We start from the raw sequence: 17,814 nt of genomic DNA, 5'->3' as shown, positions 1-17,814 counted from the left end.
TGTGAATAATAAATAGTTAAATAATTAATTTTAAACACAAAATTGAATTTATTTTCTTAAAAAAATCTTTAAAAATACACTAATGAGAAAATGATGAGGAGTAATATCAGATGAATATGTATAGACAATGTTTTATTCTTCATTGATTTTATTTTCTAGTTATAAACATCTAAATTAAAGTAAATAAACTTGTAAATGCAAAATTATATGTAAAGTTAAAACCGCTGAAGATGAATATGTATAGACAATATATTTTGTTTTGATTTTTCATTGATTTATTATTTAGTTATAACATCATAATTAAAGACCATGAATATGTAAAGTTAAGACTATTTAAGATGAATTTGTAAAACCAATATATTTATATATTTAATATTTTCAAAAAAAATTAAATGTAAAAAATAATAAGAAAAAGAATAATGATGTGGTGGATGAGGTGGCTCAATAGGAGTGTAGCAATAATAAATTTTACACCTCCTCTTATATATATATATATATATATATATATATAAGAGTAACTCTAAATAATATTAAACAATAGGGGCATAATATAATAATTTAATAATAACAAATCCACCTTATATATGTTGGGGGGAAAATCTATTTACCTCAAATCCCAGATCTTTACTATACCATTCTTAGAACCTACATACACCCAACTTCCATCACATTGAAGCCCCATTTCCATCATGTTATTGGTATGTTAATAATAGCTCATTACCTGCCATGTCATTAAAGATAAGTGTCCACATTAGTATTTGGAAAGATACATGTAAAATACTATCAAAAAAAAAAAATGTAAGACTAAACTATTTTGTTTTTTCTTTTATAAGTAAAAGTGAGACTACTTGTGGGAGTGACATACTTGTTGAGGGTAGTTTGATTGAACATCAAACCATCGAATGTGTGGATTATTAGCTTTAGCCAGGTAGTCTATATCTTGGATTATCTCAAGCTGATTAACATGTTGTGCACATCAAATATGGCATATCAAATCCAACATGAAAAATTTAGAAGCATCAAGTGTTACAAAAGTTACAATATACGGAATAGGAAAAAAAAAAAAAAAAAAAAAAAAAAGAAAGCCTGATGGCCAAGAAAGAAGGAAGACAATTGAGTTTTAATTTATTTTATTATTTGGACACGTCACAGGAAAGAAAAAAAAGTTCCCTAAAATATGAAAAAACATAAGCTGAAAAATAATTTCTTTAGTTTATCTTATATTTCTAATTTCTTATTGCAATATGGAATTAAAAAGAAATAAACAAAAAACAACTATTCAACTTATACTATCAAATAAAATACAAAAAAGAGGGAAAAAAAAGACATAAATTACTGCTCATGTCAAACATGGTCCCAATTTCAATACTACTAACAAAATATAATAGAGGTATTATACAAATTAGAAATTTTACCTTTTGGTGGAAACCATGGGAATGGATATCCTACTTAGTGTATTCATCAAGCATGAAATCTACGTTAAGAACAAATGTGTTAACATAAAAAGAAATCCCATCTCCCTTGACAACAGCATCCTACCTATTGCAAGGCTCTCTTCAACACTTGGGGCATTCTTCTCCAAGTTGGTATTGTCACCTTTGAAGCCACCAAACATTGTTGCTATCTCACACTTGAAGGCATCACTTGTAATAAATTTGTAATGACACCACACCAAATTCGTGTTGTCTGTTTTATACTCCATATAGCAAAGAAAACGTTTTGGTCTAACATTAAATAACAAAGGAAATATCTCAAAAAAAAATAATAATAACAGAAGAAATGATTGGAGAAGATGAAAAGATCACCTTCTTTTCATATACACAACGGAATCAACTATTACAACATACAAATAAATGTTTTATAAAATTTTAAAAAATTATAAATTTCAAATAAATGGGAAACCAAAAATAAAGTTTGACTAGCTCCTTGAAAATGAAGAAATAGTGATTGATGAAGAGTGATTATAATCATTTTCTCTTTAAAAAGAAATGATATATGTTGTAGTAGAAGTGATTATAGTAGTATTTTTTTTTTTTTTTTAAAGTAAATTTTAGTTAACTTAGGGTGGTAGTGCAAAAGACCACTTGGTATCCCATGCTATTCACATTAAAACTAAAAATTTAATGTTGAAAGGAGCTTTGAATATAAACAATAAAGTTTATGTTGGAGTGTAGTGCATTGGCCACAAAAACATTAATTTTGCAATAAAAAATTAATAGAATTGGTAAACCAATATATATATATATATATATAGTGACGTGACCAATGATGTGGCTTAACACAAGTATAGTAACAATAATTGCTACGTTTCAACTTTTAGATATATATAAATATAGATAAGCAATTATAGTACTCGTTGAGTATTCTATAATTATCCATTGCTTGTCTCATCCCAATTCCGAGGATAGCCTTGACTCGGCCTTGGTTTTATGTGGTCTGGTAGTGTAGTTTGGGGTCGGATTACTTGCTTTACATAACCCATTTCATCTACTCCTGGGGATTGGGCCTTCAAGGATTTTCAAGTCCAAAAAACGTGAAGTTTATCTTGTTCAGCTCGTTATCTTGGGTTATAAAAAATTAGCCCAAACAATCAACTATGGTGCAAAATTATGTACCTAACATTCTTAATCCCAAAAATGCTACGACTTCATCTACTCAAGAACAGTAACGTGCTGTTGGTGAAATTTTTGTTTGTTTCCGGATCTAAATTTAACAGTAAACAAAAAATTCAAAAGTGAATCCAATAGCTTCCCAATAGGTCAACTAGTAAAAATTCCGTTAGTACATCAATAAGAATTTTATATGATGGCTGAGAGTCTTGTAACTTAATTGATACCTCCTTATATGCAAAGAATTCTATATCGTGGGGCAAATTTAGGCCTTAATTTATTAAGCCATGTGATCCGGATGACCAAAAAAGTGCTTTAATTTAATACAAAAATAATAATCGGTTTACGATTTATATTTTCAAATTTTAATTTGCATATGGATTAGAAAATAGACACTAAAAATACATTTTGTGAAGATTTTAATTCGGGCACATATGCCAGTGTTTAAAAATTCCAATATATGATTAATTTGGTGCATCACGTAATGACTTTTATAATTCCCCAACAGTATATAGCCAGGGAGTTGGGAGCTAAAGAGTGCAGTGCAGCCTAAAGTCATACATTGAAATTCATCATCATCAGTTGTTCTTCTACCTTACGTCTTTAGCCTATTTTTATTTATTTTTTTATTTTTTTTGGGAGCCTATTTTTATTGGTACAATAATTCTTTGCTAGTTTTATTTTCCACATGATTTTGATGGATCGTCTGCCCAAAAGTTAAAGGACTTGGAACACTGAAGGCAAGTTAAAATTCAGTTCATTTTTCTACTGTGTGAGAGAGAGAGAGAGAGCAATGCAAGTTAACAATGGTGATATGTAACATATGAAGACAAGTAAATACTATTTTATTGTGCAATGTGCAGGTACAACTAGTCAAATTATCCATTCAAAAAAACTAGGAGTCAAATTACAGATCTAAATATTTACAATAAGACTTACTCCAAGGTAACTTAGTAAAGTTGAAAATTACGATATAATAAAATAGGCTCTTGAGCTCATATCTCTAACATTTACATTTTGTGTCTTTTATTCTAAACCTTAGGGTTAATGGTGACTGATGAGTACGAAACAACCAATTCACTTAAGAACATTATGGACACGTGAAGCAAGAAAAATTGGTGTACTTGCTTCTTTCTAACATTATCATTGGAGCCACGGACAAGTTTGGGATAGCAACAAATTAAATGCATGATAATAACCACCAAGACCTTTAGGAATGCTGGAAGATTGGTAGGGTACAATTACTTTTGGACACAATCAAATGCAGAAATTAATTTATTGAGCAAGCATCGTGATCCAGATGACCCAAATACATATATAATTAAGCGTGATGATTACTTGCCTGGTTAACCAAATGACACTTTTAGTTGATTTTTATGTGAAAAAACAATAAACTACGTGCACTGAGAATGAGTAATGGAATTCAACAACTATATAAGTGTGCTAATTATACTTTGGTTGGCCAACACATTCATGGGGAGTTGGAGAAAGTCAGGCATGGAAATTCATTATCATCATCATCGTCTCTTTTGGTATGTGCTGCTTGTTGTTACCTATTTTTTCTCTTTCACTGAAAGTTTAAGTCGGAGAGATTTTCCAGCTGGTTTCATATTTGGAGGGGCCTCAAGTGCTTACCAGGTACATATGTCACTGCAATAACACTAATATTTACATACTTTCTACACTAATTCCCTATGTTCTTATACTAATATTATGCGTTCTCTTCATTTCTATTGGAAGTATGAAGGGGCTGCATATCAACATGGAAAAGGACCTAGCATATGGGACACTTTCACTAGGGAACATCCAGGTCTCTCTTTTTCTCTCTTTCTGCATATGGGAAACTTTTAATCAACATGAATGTACAAATGTGCAAACAAAGGCAAAACAAGCAGCTACTAGCTAGTTCTCCAAACTAAACTACACTTGCCTCGCTAAGAGAAAGAAAACCATTCACAGCAATTAGTGATTCACTAAGAGTATATTGTTAATGACAACTTACAAGTAAAAGTTATTTGTTAAAAAAATAATTAGAACTAGCTTTCCCTAGTTAGTGTCAAAGACAGAAATTGGTGTCCTCCAAAGCCTGCATAGTGCTTTGTTTTGGATAAAAATTTTGACTTTTAGGTAGGTAGAGTATCTGCTCCACAGACCAAATCCACCTAAAGATAGTACCACTTAACTCATTAGTGAGGATTTTTTTTTTTTTGAGAAATTTTATGGTGTCATGACAGAAAAAATTGCGGACCATAGCACCGGGGTTATAGCTCAAAATTTTTATTATCGCTTTGAGGTATGGTTCATATGATTGTATTCTATTAGTTTCTTACACACCAAAAAAAAAAAATTGATTCTATCCCTAGCTACCCTTCTACACCCACTATATTGCAGTTGAATTTATGTTTTCTTTCTTTTACTTTTCTTTCTCTTTTTTGCATTAAATTAATAAAAAGACTGGAAAAATGTTTTCAGGAGGACATAGCTCAGATGAAAGAAATTGGTTTAGACTTCTTTAGGTTCTCCATCTCATGGCCCAGAATACTACCTAGTAAGACCATTGCTCAACCTTTGTTATATTTTGTGAAATTAGGCATAATTTCATAACCTTTTTTTTTCCTTACTAAGAACCTACAAAACATGGCATAATTTCTTTATATGGTATATATTCCAAGTGACATGTAATCTTATTTATAAAACCTAAGTTTGTCCTCAGAAGGAAAACTCAGTGGGGGAGTGAACCAAGAAGGGGTCACATTCTACAGTAACCTCATAAATGAGCTACTGTCTCAAGGTGAAATTTCATTCTCCCTTTCACATGCTACTCATAAAGCTAATCATTCTTTTCTATATCAATATATGCCTCTTCTTAATATTGACTATAGTTAATTTATTAGGTTTAAAACCGTTTATAACTTTATTCCATTGGGATGTTCCACAAGCCCTTGAAGATGAGTATGGTGGATTCTTGAGCCAAAACATAGTGTAAGTTTCAAATTACACATTAAAATCTATTATGCAATTAGTATATACGTAATCTGACTAATTAACAATTAATAATCTTCTATAATTAGGGATGATTATCGCAACTATGTGGACTTTTGTTTCAAAGAATTTGGTGATAGAGTGAAGTATTGGATCACAATTAACGAGCCAAATATATTTACCATTGGGGGGTACGCAGACGGCACCATGGCACCTGGTCGATGTTCAAACTATATCGGAAATTGCACGCATGGGAACTCCGGAACAGAACCCTATATAGTGGCACATAATTTTCTTCTTTCTCATGCAACTGTCGTGAAATTGTATAGGGAAAAGTATCAGGTTTGTGCTTTTAAAAATGATCAATTTAAAGATGAGATACCAACTTATGACTCAATAATATTTAATAAGCCATGTTTGTGTGAGAGAGATTGTGTTTAGCAATACAAGGTTGTGCTTTAAATTACAAAGAACACTAACCTGGTAGATTTGTTCTATTAATACCAAGCAAGTCAATATCGTATGGGTATTAGCCATACTAGGAAAATTTACCCTACCGGCCATTAAATTAATACCGGTACTCCTTCAAAATGTACAAAAAAAAAGCTATGAGTTGCACCTGGGATATTTCGGGTGTTTTAGCCAGTATTGGCCAATGCCAATACAAAAAAAAATAATAATAAAATAATAAAAAACATGTTATTTAAACTAATATATTGGTGATTCTCAAAAAAAAAAAAAACATAGTATATTGGTTAATATATATAGGCTTATAAAATATGTGGACATTAATATTTATGTTGATAAAAAATAAAATTTAATATATTCATACTTAAATAAATACACACACACACACACATATATATATATATATGAATGGAAATATATAAATAGCGGTAATCCTGAAATGGTACACTAGTATCATTCTTCTCGCCAAACCGAAACAGCCTCTTGTATGAAAATGATTTCCTTGATTAATGCCTATAAAACTATCCTAATCCTTCTAAAGGAAAAAAGAGATAATCTATTGTACTTCAATATTTATTCTTAGTATGGAAAAAAGAGGGTTCATAATATTGCAAAAGTTACTTTCAAAATAAAAATGTCTTATAATATATTTTATTGGATAGGATAATCTGAATTTGATTTTTGTAGGCTTCTCAAATGGGAGTAATTGGCATTACAGTATCAAGTCGTTGGGTGCTGCCCAAATACCAAACAGTTGCTAGCACCAAGGCTGCCTTTAGAGGTCTCGATTTTTTGTTTGGATGGTAAGTTTTATGACTTAATTTTATACAAGATTTATTAATTCCTATTTTTCTTCATAGATATTTGCAAAACGCGTGTATTTTTCTGCTTGACATAAAGGTAGTTAAGACTTAGAAGAAGCATTGCATAAAAACAACAAAAGCATAATAAGCATAGCCATTATAATTCAAGTGGCTGGATTTGAATTTTGAATACATTGTAATCCCTTCTATTATGGACCTTATGGTCCATCGACTCCATCCATAATTGTTTGGTTTGAGAATAATGCATGGTATGGTACGTATCTCACTAATTAATATTAACAAAATAACCTATAAACTTAGCAACAAAGGTCAATCTATATGTTTGCCTTCCTCTGTTTTTTAAACTCTAGTGAGAATGCCAAGGTTAGTCTTCGTTCATATTCTTCGTTCATTCACTTTTGCAATCGTGCACATTTTTATTTTTATCATGTGTTTTGTGTGTTTGGGGGGGGGGGGGGGGGGTGGGGTGATGAGGAAGTGCCTGCTAACGAGCATGGACGGAACTATCATGATTATATATATGCGTACTAATTCTAGCAATTTTGTTATATAAAATTACATTTTGTTTCCCTTAAATAATATCATTGATTCTTTTAAGCATAATATTACCCACAAACTTTTTTACAGCATTTTTATAAACTGTTTTGGTAGCAAATTTTTATTGGTTCACATAATGAGCTCACCATTCACATTGTTTTTTTACTTACTAGTAACCACTTATCATAACAGTAATTTATAAAAAAAAGCTTGTAGCTCTAGCATTTTTCTCATTTTAGTGACCATAAAAATAAAAAAATAAAAAAAAATTTATAGATTTAAAATCTAAAACAAAATATACAAGCCCAAAAAAATAACTCAACAACAAAAATTACTAATAGAAAAACTAAAAAAATTAAGCTTAATTAACCAATTTTATCCAAAATAAACAACCATGCCCTTTAAAAAATTCTAAACAAAATTAATTTTGTTCTTATCCACACACAAAAATTAAGAATAAAAAAAAAAAAATCTCAGCAGCTAAATAGTAGCAAAGTCAAAGGTTAAAATCACTGCATATAGCCAACATTAAAGCCGCTTCTTAACTCAAAGTTCTGGCACCGTCCCTACTAACGAGTAGGATTGGGAGATATTTCCAAACAACCAACGAGATCATCGTCGTAACCTAGCTAAGGAGCCACCAACAGTTCGAGAACAATGCCTCACAAGATTCCACAGAGTAAAATCCCTCAATCCGCTCTCCAAGCTTATAGAGAAGAAAAAAATCAAGGACAAGTGGACAACCCAAGCAAGGAAGCTTGGTTACGCCAAGGAAAGGCAACACCTGCGAAGGGGACAACCATCACCTATGCATTAATTGCTCCCACCAACCAACAATCTCTCAACATTAAGGGGTTGTTTGGTAGCTTAGTTTGAACACACTTTTAAGCATTTTAGACAACATTACACATTTTTTCACCCACACGTATATAAAAAACACTCAAACAATATTACTCAAACTCCTCTACCAAATACTCCCTAAATGTTGAGTGACTAGTATAGATAGTGGACGAGCCTATTGCAAACCTATGCGCCCCCCCCCCCCCCCCCAAAAAAACCTTGAGAACTAATAGGTGATGGGACTCATGCCCACTACCTCATCCTCTTTTTTTTTTTTTTTTTTTTGGGAAGACAACCCATAATGGGTATAAGTATCCCCCTTATTCGCACAAGAAAAGAACAGCAAAATGAGAAAGAGAAAACTTATATTTGAAAACTTAAAACGGCTAATTGAAATGTAATTTTACGTAATACGTAGTATTAGGAAACTTATATTTGATAAGGGAAATTTATTAGAATACGTTTGTTTATATATGAGTGGTGTGGATATAGTTAAGGGTGGTGAAATTTGAAATCTAATATTATTTTCCATGAAAACACCAAAAGTTGCTAACTGAACTGCGAATCTCTTGGCAATTTACCATCTTAAGCTTTTAGATTAAGTAGTTAAGGTCGTGTCTCAATGTATTGTATCAAACCCTCATATAGAGACTTGTTATTATTTCTATTATTATTTGTGTAGGTTTGTTGATCCAGTTATATTTGGTGACTATCCTGAGACTATGCGAGCTTTGGTGGGGACTCGACTGCTCATATTTACTGAATCACAATCCAAGATGCTAAAGGGTTCTCTAGATTTCCTTGGAGTAAATTACTACACTGCAAGATATGCAGATGACTCTACTTCTTCTAGTAGCGTCAACCTAAGTTACACAACAGATAGCCACGTAAATCTGACCAGTTAAGCTCAAAATCCATAACTTTGATTTATATTTATGGTGATGCAAAGAATACATATTACAATTTTTATAAAAATGAATTGTCATTAGTCATCTAAAAGTATTCAAGCATTTATTTTGTTGAGTTGGCATAAATCATATCCATTATCCCCTCAATTTGTAAATCCTTTTTAGTAAAATTTATAGTTGCATTTGCATTTTCCTCATATTTTTTTCTAACACTCATGTCGTCACTCTATTTGCTACCACAGCGGAGAAGGATGGCATTCTTATTGGTCAACCAGTATTCTCTCTCTCTCTCTCTCATGTTTGAATATAAAGAATATTGTACTTCTTGTATATACTAAAAAAAAACTATGTAAATAATGGTTTTGTAGACTGCTGCCGACTGGCTTTTCATTTATCCAAGAGGAATTCGAGAACTTATGCTATACATAAATAAAAAATACAACAATCCGCCTATTTTCATTACCGAAAATGGTAAGAAACTATCTTCATCCTTCTATGCTTTTAATTTCAGTAGTGTAATTGAAATTTTTATTTGTAACTAAATCAAATATACATATACATTAATACTTTTCAGGAGTTGCTGATAATGGCTCATTGCCGATTCAAGAGGCTCTCAATGATAGCTTAAGGATAAATTACTACCATAGTCATCTATCAAATCTCTTGAAGGCTATAAGGTGAGTTGCTATGCATATAGTATTGGGAATTTTTTTTTCTTATATAGGTGATAGTGGGAGTGAGAGAGGTGTGCTGGTTTAAAGTACAAACATGTGACACCCTAAGAGGTTGTTTGGATGGGATGAGTTTTGAGTGATATCACTCAATTTTCTGTTTCCATCATCCAAATTGTGTGGGTCCCATGGAGGAGTAGTTGTTTGGATGAGTTTCCAGTCATTGTTTTCATGACTCAGTCACTCAAAAAACCGGATCACAGTCATGGAAAATGAAAATAGGTGAAACCTGTTTTCATAACTCAAAATTTGATTTTCAGTGGCACGTTCGTAAATAGGAGGAGATTGTGGGCCCCAAAAGCCAGTCATCCCACCAGTCACTCTCTCTTTTCTTTCTTTCTTTCTTTCTTTTGTTTTTTTTTTTCCTCCACTTTTCTTTCTTTCTCTCTTCTTCTTTATCTGTTCTTCTTTTTGTTCTTCTTCAGAGCAAAAAAGTCATACTCACCGACCACTCACACGCACAACATTCTTTTTGCTTTCTTCCGATTCAGTGTTCTTTCTGTTCTTTCTTTTTTGTTCTTCTCCCACCGGTCACTCACACGCCGACCCACGCCGACCCAAGCCGAGAGATTATCGGCGTCAATCTTCGATCACATGCCGAAAAGCTCCACCACGCGCTCGTTCTCCTCATCACTGCTATCGTACTCGTTCTTTGATCTGGCCAGAGCGTCGAAATCGACATCCACAGCAACGACAGATCTCCATTGGAAACGATTGGAAACGATTCGATCTGGAAGCTCGTTCTTTGATCTGGAAGTTCTGTTGTCAGTGCCAGGAACAGCTCCATTGGAAGCTCGTTTTTTATCTGGAAGCCATTTTCTTTTTTTTTTAATTTCGTGGTGTATCATAAATAAGTATGAATGAAGTTTTGAATTTGGGGTGATGAGCTGGTTTAGGTGGTGCTAAATTGTTGAGAGTTTTTGTTGTTTGTACTTCTTTGGTTAAACTGTGAATGGAGTTTTTGTGTTAAACTGTGACGGTGGTGGTGGCAAAATGAAATGTGCAGTGAAGAAAATGGTGGGAGATGAGGGTTTGGCAGGTAGGCTAACAGCAGTCTATGACCATTGCTCAAGTATGGGTCCCACAAAAAGTAAAAAAAATTTGAGTGATGAAAAGTTGAAAATATGTGCCAAACGGGTTGAATCAAGAAATTTGGGTGTTTTAAGTGATGAGTGATGGATGATAAAAACTGAGTGATGAGTGACCATTTTCTTTTAAACCAAACAAGCTCTAAATGATGCCATTATGACTGGATGATCACCAAAACCTTAGTGTTAAATATATTATATGTGTGTGAATTAAGAAAAGTACTACCAAAGTCATCTATCAATTCTCCTAAAGGCTATAAGGTGAGTGACTATGCATAAATGTGTGGAGGGATAGTGGAGTTCGAACCATAGGCATGGGCACCATAAATGATTTTATTATCACAATTGAATTAGCATTTAAACCCTAATGTTGGATATATTATATATGCATGAAACAAGGAAATGCTATAATACCCACAACTTTTTAGATATGGTATCTCTACTAATAACAAGATTTCTCATGACATAATTTTGTCATATTCGTTAGTTAATTACATCACATTGAACATTAATTAATTTTCTTATATTCCTATTTTATTTTATTTTTATTTTTAACTATGATATGGTCAATTATGATAGTTTTTACCTCAAATCTGATGGTAGGTTCAATCACAAAACTTAATAACTCTTTTCTATTTCTTAATTTTGTAATAATTGTAGACATGTAGTTACAGGGTCACACACAACAGTAACTTTATTATATTTGCATATCACATTCAACAGTAACTCTATACAGGATATCATAACTCCAAAAATATTGGAGGAACTATGGACCCACATGAGTTAAAGTTCTGCTTAAAATTAAAATTTTAAAAAATATATATATAACTTAATTAGAACCAAATCCATATACTATAAACTTTTATTAATGGTTAATTTAGAATATTAACCCTCCAGCTCTCATATTACTCCTATACTCCTACTTTCATCTAAACTATCAATATACGATTACACTTAATACCTTATAAACTATGAAAACGTATGATTGACCCCTCAAAGTTATAACTTTGTTTCAATGTCCTCTCTACTGTCTATTTTGGTATTAAGTATTACATAATTTCGCACTGAAAACCATATACTCCTCTTTAAAATAGACAACTAAGGGATAAATTGATTTTTCAACGCTGAATTCAATTAACGTTAATAGGAAAACAAACGAAAAATTGTTAAATATAATGTATTTTTAAAATTGGGGGGGGTGGGGGGGTGGGGGGAGTGTTGATCGTCCATTTTAATAGCTCATGGGTTAAGTGTAATTGGAGCAATAATTTAGGGTGGAAAATTGTAATATTCTCTCTCTCTCTCTCTCTCTCTCTCTCTCTCTATCTCTCTCTCTCTCTCTCTCTCTCTCTCAAACATTAACTATTATGGTTTTGGCAGGGCTGGGGTTGACGTGAGAGGATACTTTGCGTGGACAGTTCTTGATGACTTTGAGTGGAATTCTGGTTATACTCTTCGGTTTGGCATCACTTACATAGATTACAAAAATGTGCTGACAAGATACATGAAACGCTCTACTCTATGGTTCAAAAAATTTCTCCAAAAGGAAAATGTCATCAAAAGCGAACCTTTGTTGTACATGAGTAGTAATTGAATTTTGAGCAACTGTTTTGTTGTATGTTGAACTAATTGTTTCGATGTATCCTCTAGCATGCACTTATTCTGAAAATCAGTTCTAAATTTATATGTAGTGTATTACAATAGGGGTCTCCCAGTTTCTTAATTTGGGTCTAAAGATGATAAGGGACAACCAATCTGGTATTAATTCTTGTTGCCAAAGATAAGTAAACCTACTTATCTCAAGCAGATTTGAAGTCATTTGAAGATTGAGTTCTTCAATCAGCTTCTTGACTGAACAGGATATATAACGAAACTATTTTGGATGCATTCATCATTAACACTTGTTTTGATACAGAAATTCATCAACACAACTTAAAACATGACTGTCATGAGATTGGGCGATGAAATAACTTTTCTCATTTATCAAAAAATAATAATAATCTATGTTGCGATTCTTTTTGTTGTCACACACGTTGGGTTTTGATTTGCTCAAACTCTTTCTCCTTAAACACCTAAGCACTTTGTGCATAGGAAAGTGTCAATTAAACTACAAGACTCTTATTGAATAATAATTCTCAATTAATAATGAACTCTAAATGAGGGTAAGAAAAGAATAGGTGCAATAAGCTAAAAAGACTTGATCGTGTGTCAAGTTATATTTTTTAAGCGCAATAAACTGACTTGGCACACAATGATTAGAGGGTGTAAAACAAGAGTTTTACATCCAATCCGTGTTGAATTTAATCGCTTCTTGTTATACTGCTGCATTAAGGAAAGACTCAGCTCTAGACCTGTTTAGAACACTGGGTATTAGCATAACTCAAACTTTGGGTAGAGAAGTTTATGGGAGGTTAGGATGATTATGTTTGTTGTCAAGTAAAGCAATTTGGTTTGCCCAGTTCAGTTTGGCTTGTTGGTATAAGAGGATTGGCATCTTTTGGAGTTGATAAATTTTTGGATTTATTACGGTGGACATTAATTGTGATTAGGCTAGCATTATATGCGGAAATGAGGTTGCAAATGAAGTTTATATCTTGGAAGTGCAAAGTGCAAACGTCTTCCCCATACAATTGGGCTTTCTACGTATGCATAGTTTCCATGGGCTTTACAAACACTCCAAGCCCCCTTACAAAAGTTTACCCATAAAACCCAAAAATAAGTAGGAAAAACACCCTCTCTTAGCCTCCAAACCAAAATTCTCATTATTTTTCCCTTGGGCTTTCTATGGGCTTGGTCCATTTAAGGAAAAGTAGAAAGATGATTATTTGGGCTTAAACCCAGATAATAGTTTTATTCCGGAAAAAAAAAAAAATTTTATGGAATTTGTATTTATCAGAAAATAATAGAATACATTTGAAGTATCATAAATGGATACTCCCCTATCACTTGATTACTAAATCTCATTATTAATTTAATTAGTAAAATCTACTATTATTTGAGAGTAGCAAGTACATATTTATGGTACTCCTTGAATTTTCTACAATTATCCGTTACTTGTCTCATCCTAATAAATCAATCAATCATCAATATATATATATATATATATATATAATAATAAGTGAAGTTGAGAGAATAATAATAATAATAATAATAATAATATATAGTTACGTGACCGATGATGTGGCTCAACACGAGCATAGTAACAATAATTGCTACGTTTTAATTTTTAAATATATATATAAATATAGATGAGCAATTATAGTACTCGTTGAGTATTCTATAATTATCCATTGCTTGTCTCATCCCAATTCTGAGGATAGCCTTGTCTCGGCCTTGGTTTTATGTGGTCTGGTATGGTAGTTTGGGGTCGGATTACTTGCTTTACATAACCCATTTCATCTACTCTTGGGGATTGGGCCTTCGAGGATTTTCAAGTCCAAAAAACGTGAAGTTTATCTTGTTCAGCTCGTTATCTCAAGTTATAAAAAATTAGCCCCAAACAATCAACCATGGTGCAAAATTATGTACCTAACATTCTCAATCCCAAAAATGCTACGACTTCATCTACTCATAAACAGTAACGTGCTGTTGGGGAAATTTTTGTTTGTTTCCGGATCTAAATTTAACAGTAAACAAAAAATTCAAAAGTAAATCCAATAGCTTCCCAATAGGTCAACCAGTAAAAATTCCGTTAGTGAATCAATAAGAATTCTATATGATGGCTGAGAGTCTTATAACTTAATCGATACCTCCCTATACGCAAAGAATTCTATATCGTGGGGCAAATTTAGGCCTTAATTTATTAAGCCATGTGATCCGGATGACCGAAAAAGTGCTTTAATTTAATACAAAAATAATAATCGGTTTACTATTTATATTTTTAAATTTTAATTTGCATATGGATTAGAAAATAGACACTAAAAATACATTTGGTGAAGATTTTAATTCGGGCACATATGCAAGTGTTTAAAAATTCCAATATATGATTAATTTGGTGCATCACGTAATGACTTTCATAATTCCCCAACAGTATATAGCCAGGTAGTTGGGAGCTAAAGAGTGCAGTGCAGCCAAAAGTATACATTGAAATTCATCATCATCAGTTGTTCTTCTACCTTATGTCTTTAGCCTATTTTTATTGGTACAATAATTCTTTGCTAGTTTTATTTTCCACATTATTTTGGTGGATCGTCTGCCCAAAAGTTAAAGGACTTGGAACACTGAAGGCAAGTTAAAATTCAGTTCATTTTTCCTACTGTGTGAAAGAGAGAGAGAGCAATGCAAGTTAACAATGGTGATATGTAACATATGAAGACAAGTAAATACTATTTTATTGTGCAATGTGCAGGTACAACTAGTCAAATTATCCATTCAAAAAACCTAGGAGTCAAATTACAGATCTTAATATTTACAATAAGACTTACTCCAAGGTAACTTTTTTTTTTTTTTGAGAAACTACTCCAAGGTAACTTGGTAAAGTTAAAAATTACGATATAATAAAATAGGCTCTTGAGCTCATATCTCTAACATTTACATTTTGTGTCTTTTATTCTAAACCTGATGAGTACGAAACAACCAATCCACTTAAGAACATTATGGACACGTGAAGCAAGAAAAATTGGTGTACTTGCTTCTTTCTAACATTATCATTGGAGCCACGGACAAGTTTGGGATAGCAACAAATTAAATGCATGATAATAACCACCAAGACCTTTAGGAATGCTGGAAGATTGGTAGGGTACAAGTACTTTTGGACACAATCCCAAATACATATATAATTAAGCGTGATGATTACTTGCCTGGTTAACCAAATGACACTTTTAGTTGATTTTTATGTGAAAAAACAATAAACTACGTGCACTGAGAATGAGTAATGGAATTCAACAACTATATAAGTGTGCTAATTATACTTTGGTTGGCCAACACATTCATGGGGAGTTGGAGAAAGTCAGGCATGGAAATTCATTATCATCATCATCGTCTCTTTTGGTATGTGCTGCTTGTTGTTACCTATTTTTTCTCTTTCACTGAAAGTTTAAGTCGGAGAGATTTACCAGCTGGTTTCATATTTGGAGGGGCCTCAAGTGCTTACCAGGTACATATGTCACCGCAATAACACTAATATTTACATACTTTCTACACTAATTCCCTATGTTCTTATACTAATATTATGCGTTCTCTTCATTTCTATTGGAAGTATGAAGGGGCTGCATATCAACATGGAAAAGGACCTAGCATATGGGACACTTTCACTAGGGAACATCCAGGTCTCTCTTTTTCTCTCTTTCTGCATATGGGAAACTTTTAATCAACATGAATGTACAAATGTGCAAACAAAGGCAAAACAAGCAGCTACTAGCTAGTTCTCCAAACTAAATTACACTTGCCTCGCTAAGAGAAAGAAAACCATTCACAGCAATTAGTGATTCACTAAGAGCATATTGTTAATGACAACTTACAAGTAAAAGTTATTTGTTAAAAAAATAATTAGAACTAGCTTTCCCTAGTTAGTGTCAAAGACAGAAATTGGTGTCCTCCAAAGCCTGCATAGTGCTTTGTTTTGGATAAAAATTTTGACTTTTAGGTAGGTAGAGTATCTGCTCCACAGACCAAATCCACCTAAAGATAGTACCACTTAACTCATTAGTGAGGATTTTTTTTTTTTTGAGAAATTTTATGGTGTCATGACAGAAAAAATTGCGGACCATAGCACCGGGGTTATAGCTCAAAATTTTTATTATCGCTTTGAGGTATGGTTCATATGATTGTATTCTATTAGTTTCTTACACACCAAAAAAAAAAAATTGATTCTATCCCTAGCTACCCTTCTACACCCACTATATTGCAATTGAATTTATGTTTTCTTTCTTTTACTTTTCTTTCTCTTTTTTGCATTAAATTAATAAAGAGACTGGAAAAATGTTTTCAGGAGGACATAGCTCAAATGAAAGAAATTGGTTTAGACTTCTTTAGGTTCTCCATCTCATGGCCCAGAATACTACCTAGTAAGACCATTGCTCAACCTTTGTTATATTTTGTGAAATTAGGCATAATTTCATAACCTTTTTTTTTCCTTACTAAGAACCTACAAAACATGGCATAATTTCTTTATATGGTATATATTCCAAGTAACATGTAATCTTATTTATAAAACCTAAGTTTGTCCTCAGAAGGAAAACTCAGTGGGGGAGTGAACCAAGAAGGGGTCTCATTCTACAATAACCTCATAAATGAGCTACTGTCTCAAGGTGAAATTTCATTCTCCCTTACACATGCTACTCATAAAGCTAATCATTCTTTTCTATATCAATATATGCCTCTTCTTAATATTGACTATAGTTAATTTATTAGGTTTAAAACCGTTTATAAATTATAACTCTATTCCGTTGGGATGTTCCACAAGCCCTTGAAGATGAGTATGGTGGATTCTTGAGCCAAAACATAGTGTAAGTTTCAAATTACACATTAAAATCTATTATGCAATTAGTATATACGTAATCTGACTAATTAACAATTAATAATCTTCTATAATTAGGGATGATTATCGCAACTATATGGACTTTTGTTTCAAAGAATTTGGTGATAGAGTGAAGTATTGGATCACAATTAACGAGCCAAATATATTTACCATTGGGGGGTACGCAGACGGCACCACGGCACCTGGTCGATGTTCAAACTATATCGGAAATTGCACGCATTGGAACTCCGGAACAGAACCCTATATAGTGGGACATAATTTTCTTCTTTCTCATGCAGCTGCTGTGAAATTGTACAAGGAAAAGTATCAGGTTTGTGCTTTTAACAATTATCAATTTAAAGATGATATA

General features: G+C 32.5%; 2 protein-coding genes across 5 annotated transcripts in view; both read left to right on the top strand.

Annotated features, from left to right (window-relative positions):
- The first annotated feature begins 3,885 nt into the window (after positions 1 to 3,885).
- On the top strand, positions 3,886 to 12,885 carry LOC115984315 (beta-glucosidase 17-like). 4 transcript variants are annotated; one of them, XM_031107308.1, is made up of 13 exons: positions 3,886 to 4,247; positions 4,350 to 4,419; positions 4,844 to 4,902; positions 5,082 to 5,157; positions 5,323 to 5,400; positions 5,504 to 5,591; positions 5,681 to 5,933; positions 6,747 to 6,862; positions 8,943 to 9,160; positions 9,414 to 9,442; positions 9,537 to 9,639; positions 9,743 to 9,845; positions 12,368 to 12,885. In XM_031107308.1, the coding sequence occupies exons 1-13, from the start codon at positions 4,026 to 4,028 to the stop codon at positions 12,579 to 12,581; spliced, it is 1,629 nt and encodes a 542-aa protein (XP_030963168.1). In that variant the 5' UTR covers positions 3,886 to 4,025; the 3' UTR covers positions 12,582 to 12,885. The 4 variants fall into 4 exon arrangements, with proteins under 4 accessions (XP_030963168.1, XP_030963167.1, XP_030963169.1 ...); XM_031107307.1 differs by having other exon boundaries at positions 9,411 to 9,442; XM_031107310.1 differs by lacking the exon at positions 4,844 to 4,902 and having other exon boundaries at positions 4,237 to 4,247; positions 9,411 to 9,442.
- A 2,384-nt stretch (positions 12,886 to 15,269) lies between these two features.
- LOC115984402 (beta-glucosidase 17-like) overlaps positions 15,270 to 17,814 on the top strand; it is a 35,407-nt gene continuing 32,862 nt past the window's right edge. The window contains exons 1-5 of the mRNA XM_031107435.1: positions 15,270 to 16,082; positions 16,185 to 16,254; positions 16,679 to 16,737; positions 16,917 to 16,992; positions 17,158 to 17,235. Of these exons, the coding sequence (XP_030963295.1) occupies positions 15,861 to 16,082; positions 16,185 to 16,254; positions 16,679 to 16,737; positions 16,917 to 16,992; positions 17,158 to 17,235 (505 nt within the window). The 5' untranslated portion in view covers positions 15,270 to 15,860. The remainder of the gene's footprint in view (positions 16,083 to 16,184; positions 16,255 to 16,678; positions 16,738 to 16,916; positions 16,993 to 17,157; positions 17,236 to 17,814) is intronic.

The sequence above is a fragment of the Quercus lobata genome, chromosome 4 (genome assembly GCF_001633185.2).
Source record: "Quercus lobata isolate SW786 chromosome 4, ValleyOak3.0 Primary Assembly, whole genome shotgun sequence".
NCBI lineage: Eukaryota > Viridiplantae > Streptophyta > Magnoliopsida > Fagales > Fagaceae > Quercus > Quercus lobata.
The sequence above is the reverse complement of the archived record's forward strand: the minus strand, read 5'-3'. Positions and strand labels throughout refer to the sequence as shown.

Excerpts from the sequence above, each read along its gene's own strand:
- LOC115984315 (XM_031107307.1), top strand. The coding sequence starts at position 4,026 with ATGGAATTCAACAACTATATAAGTGTGCTAATTATACTTTGGTTGGCC. Across the intron at positions 6,863-8,942 it reads CTCGATTTTTTGTTTGGATG|GTTTGTTGATCCAGTTATAT; the intron begins GTAAGTTTTATG and ends TTATTTGTGTAG. Across the intron at positions 9,640-9,742 it reads TATTTTCATTACCGAAAATG|GAGTTGCTGATAATGGCTCA; the intron begins GTAAGAAACTAT and ends AATACTTTTCAG.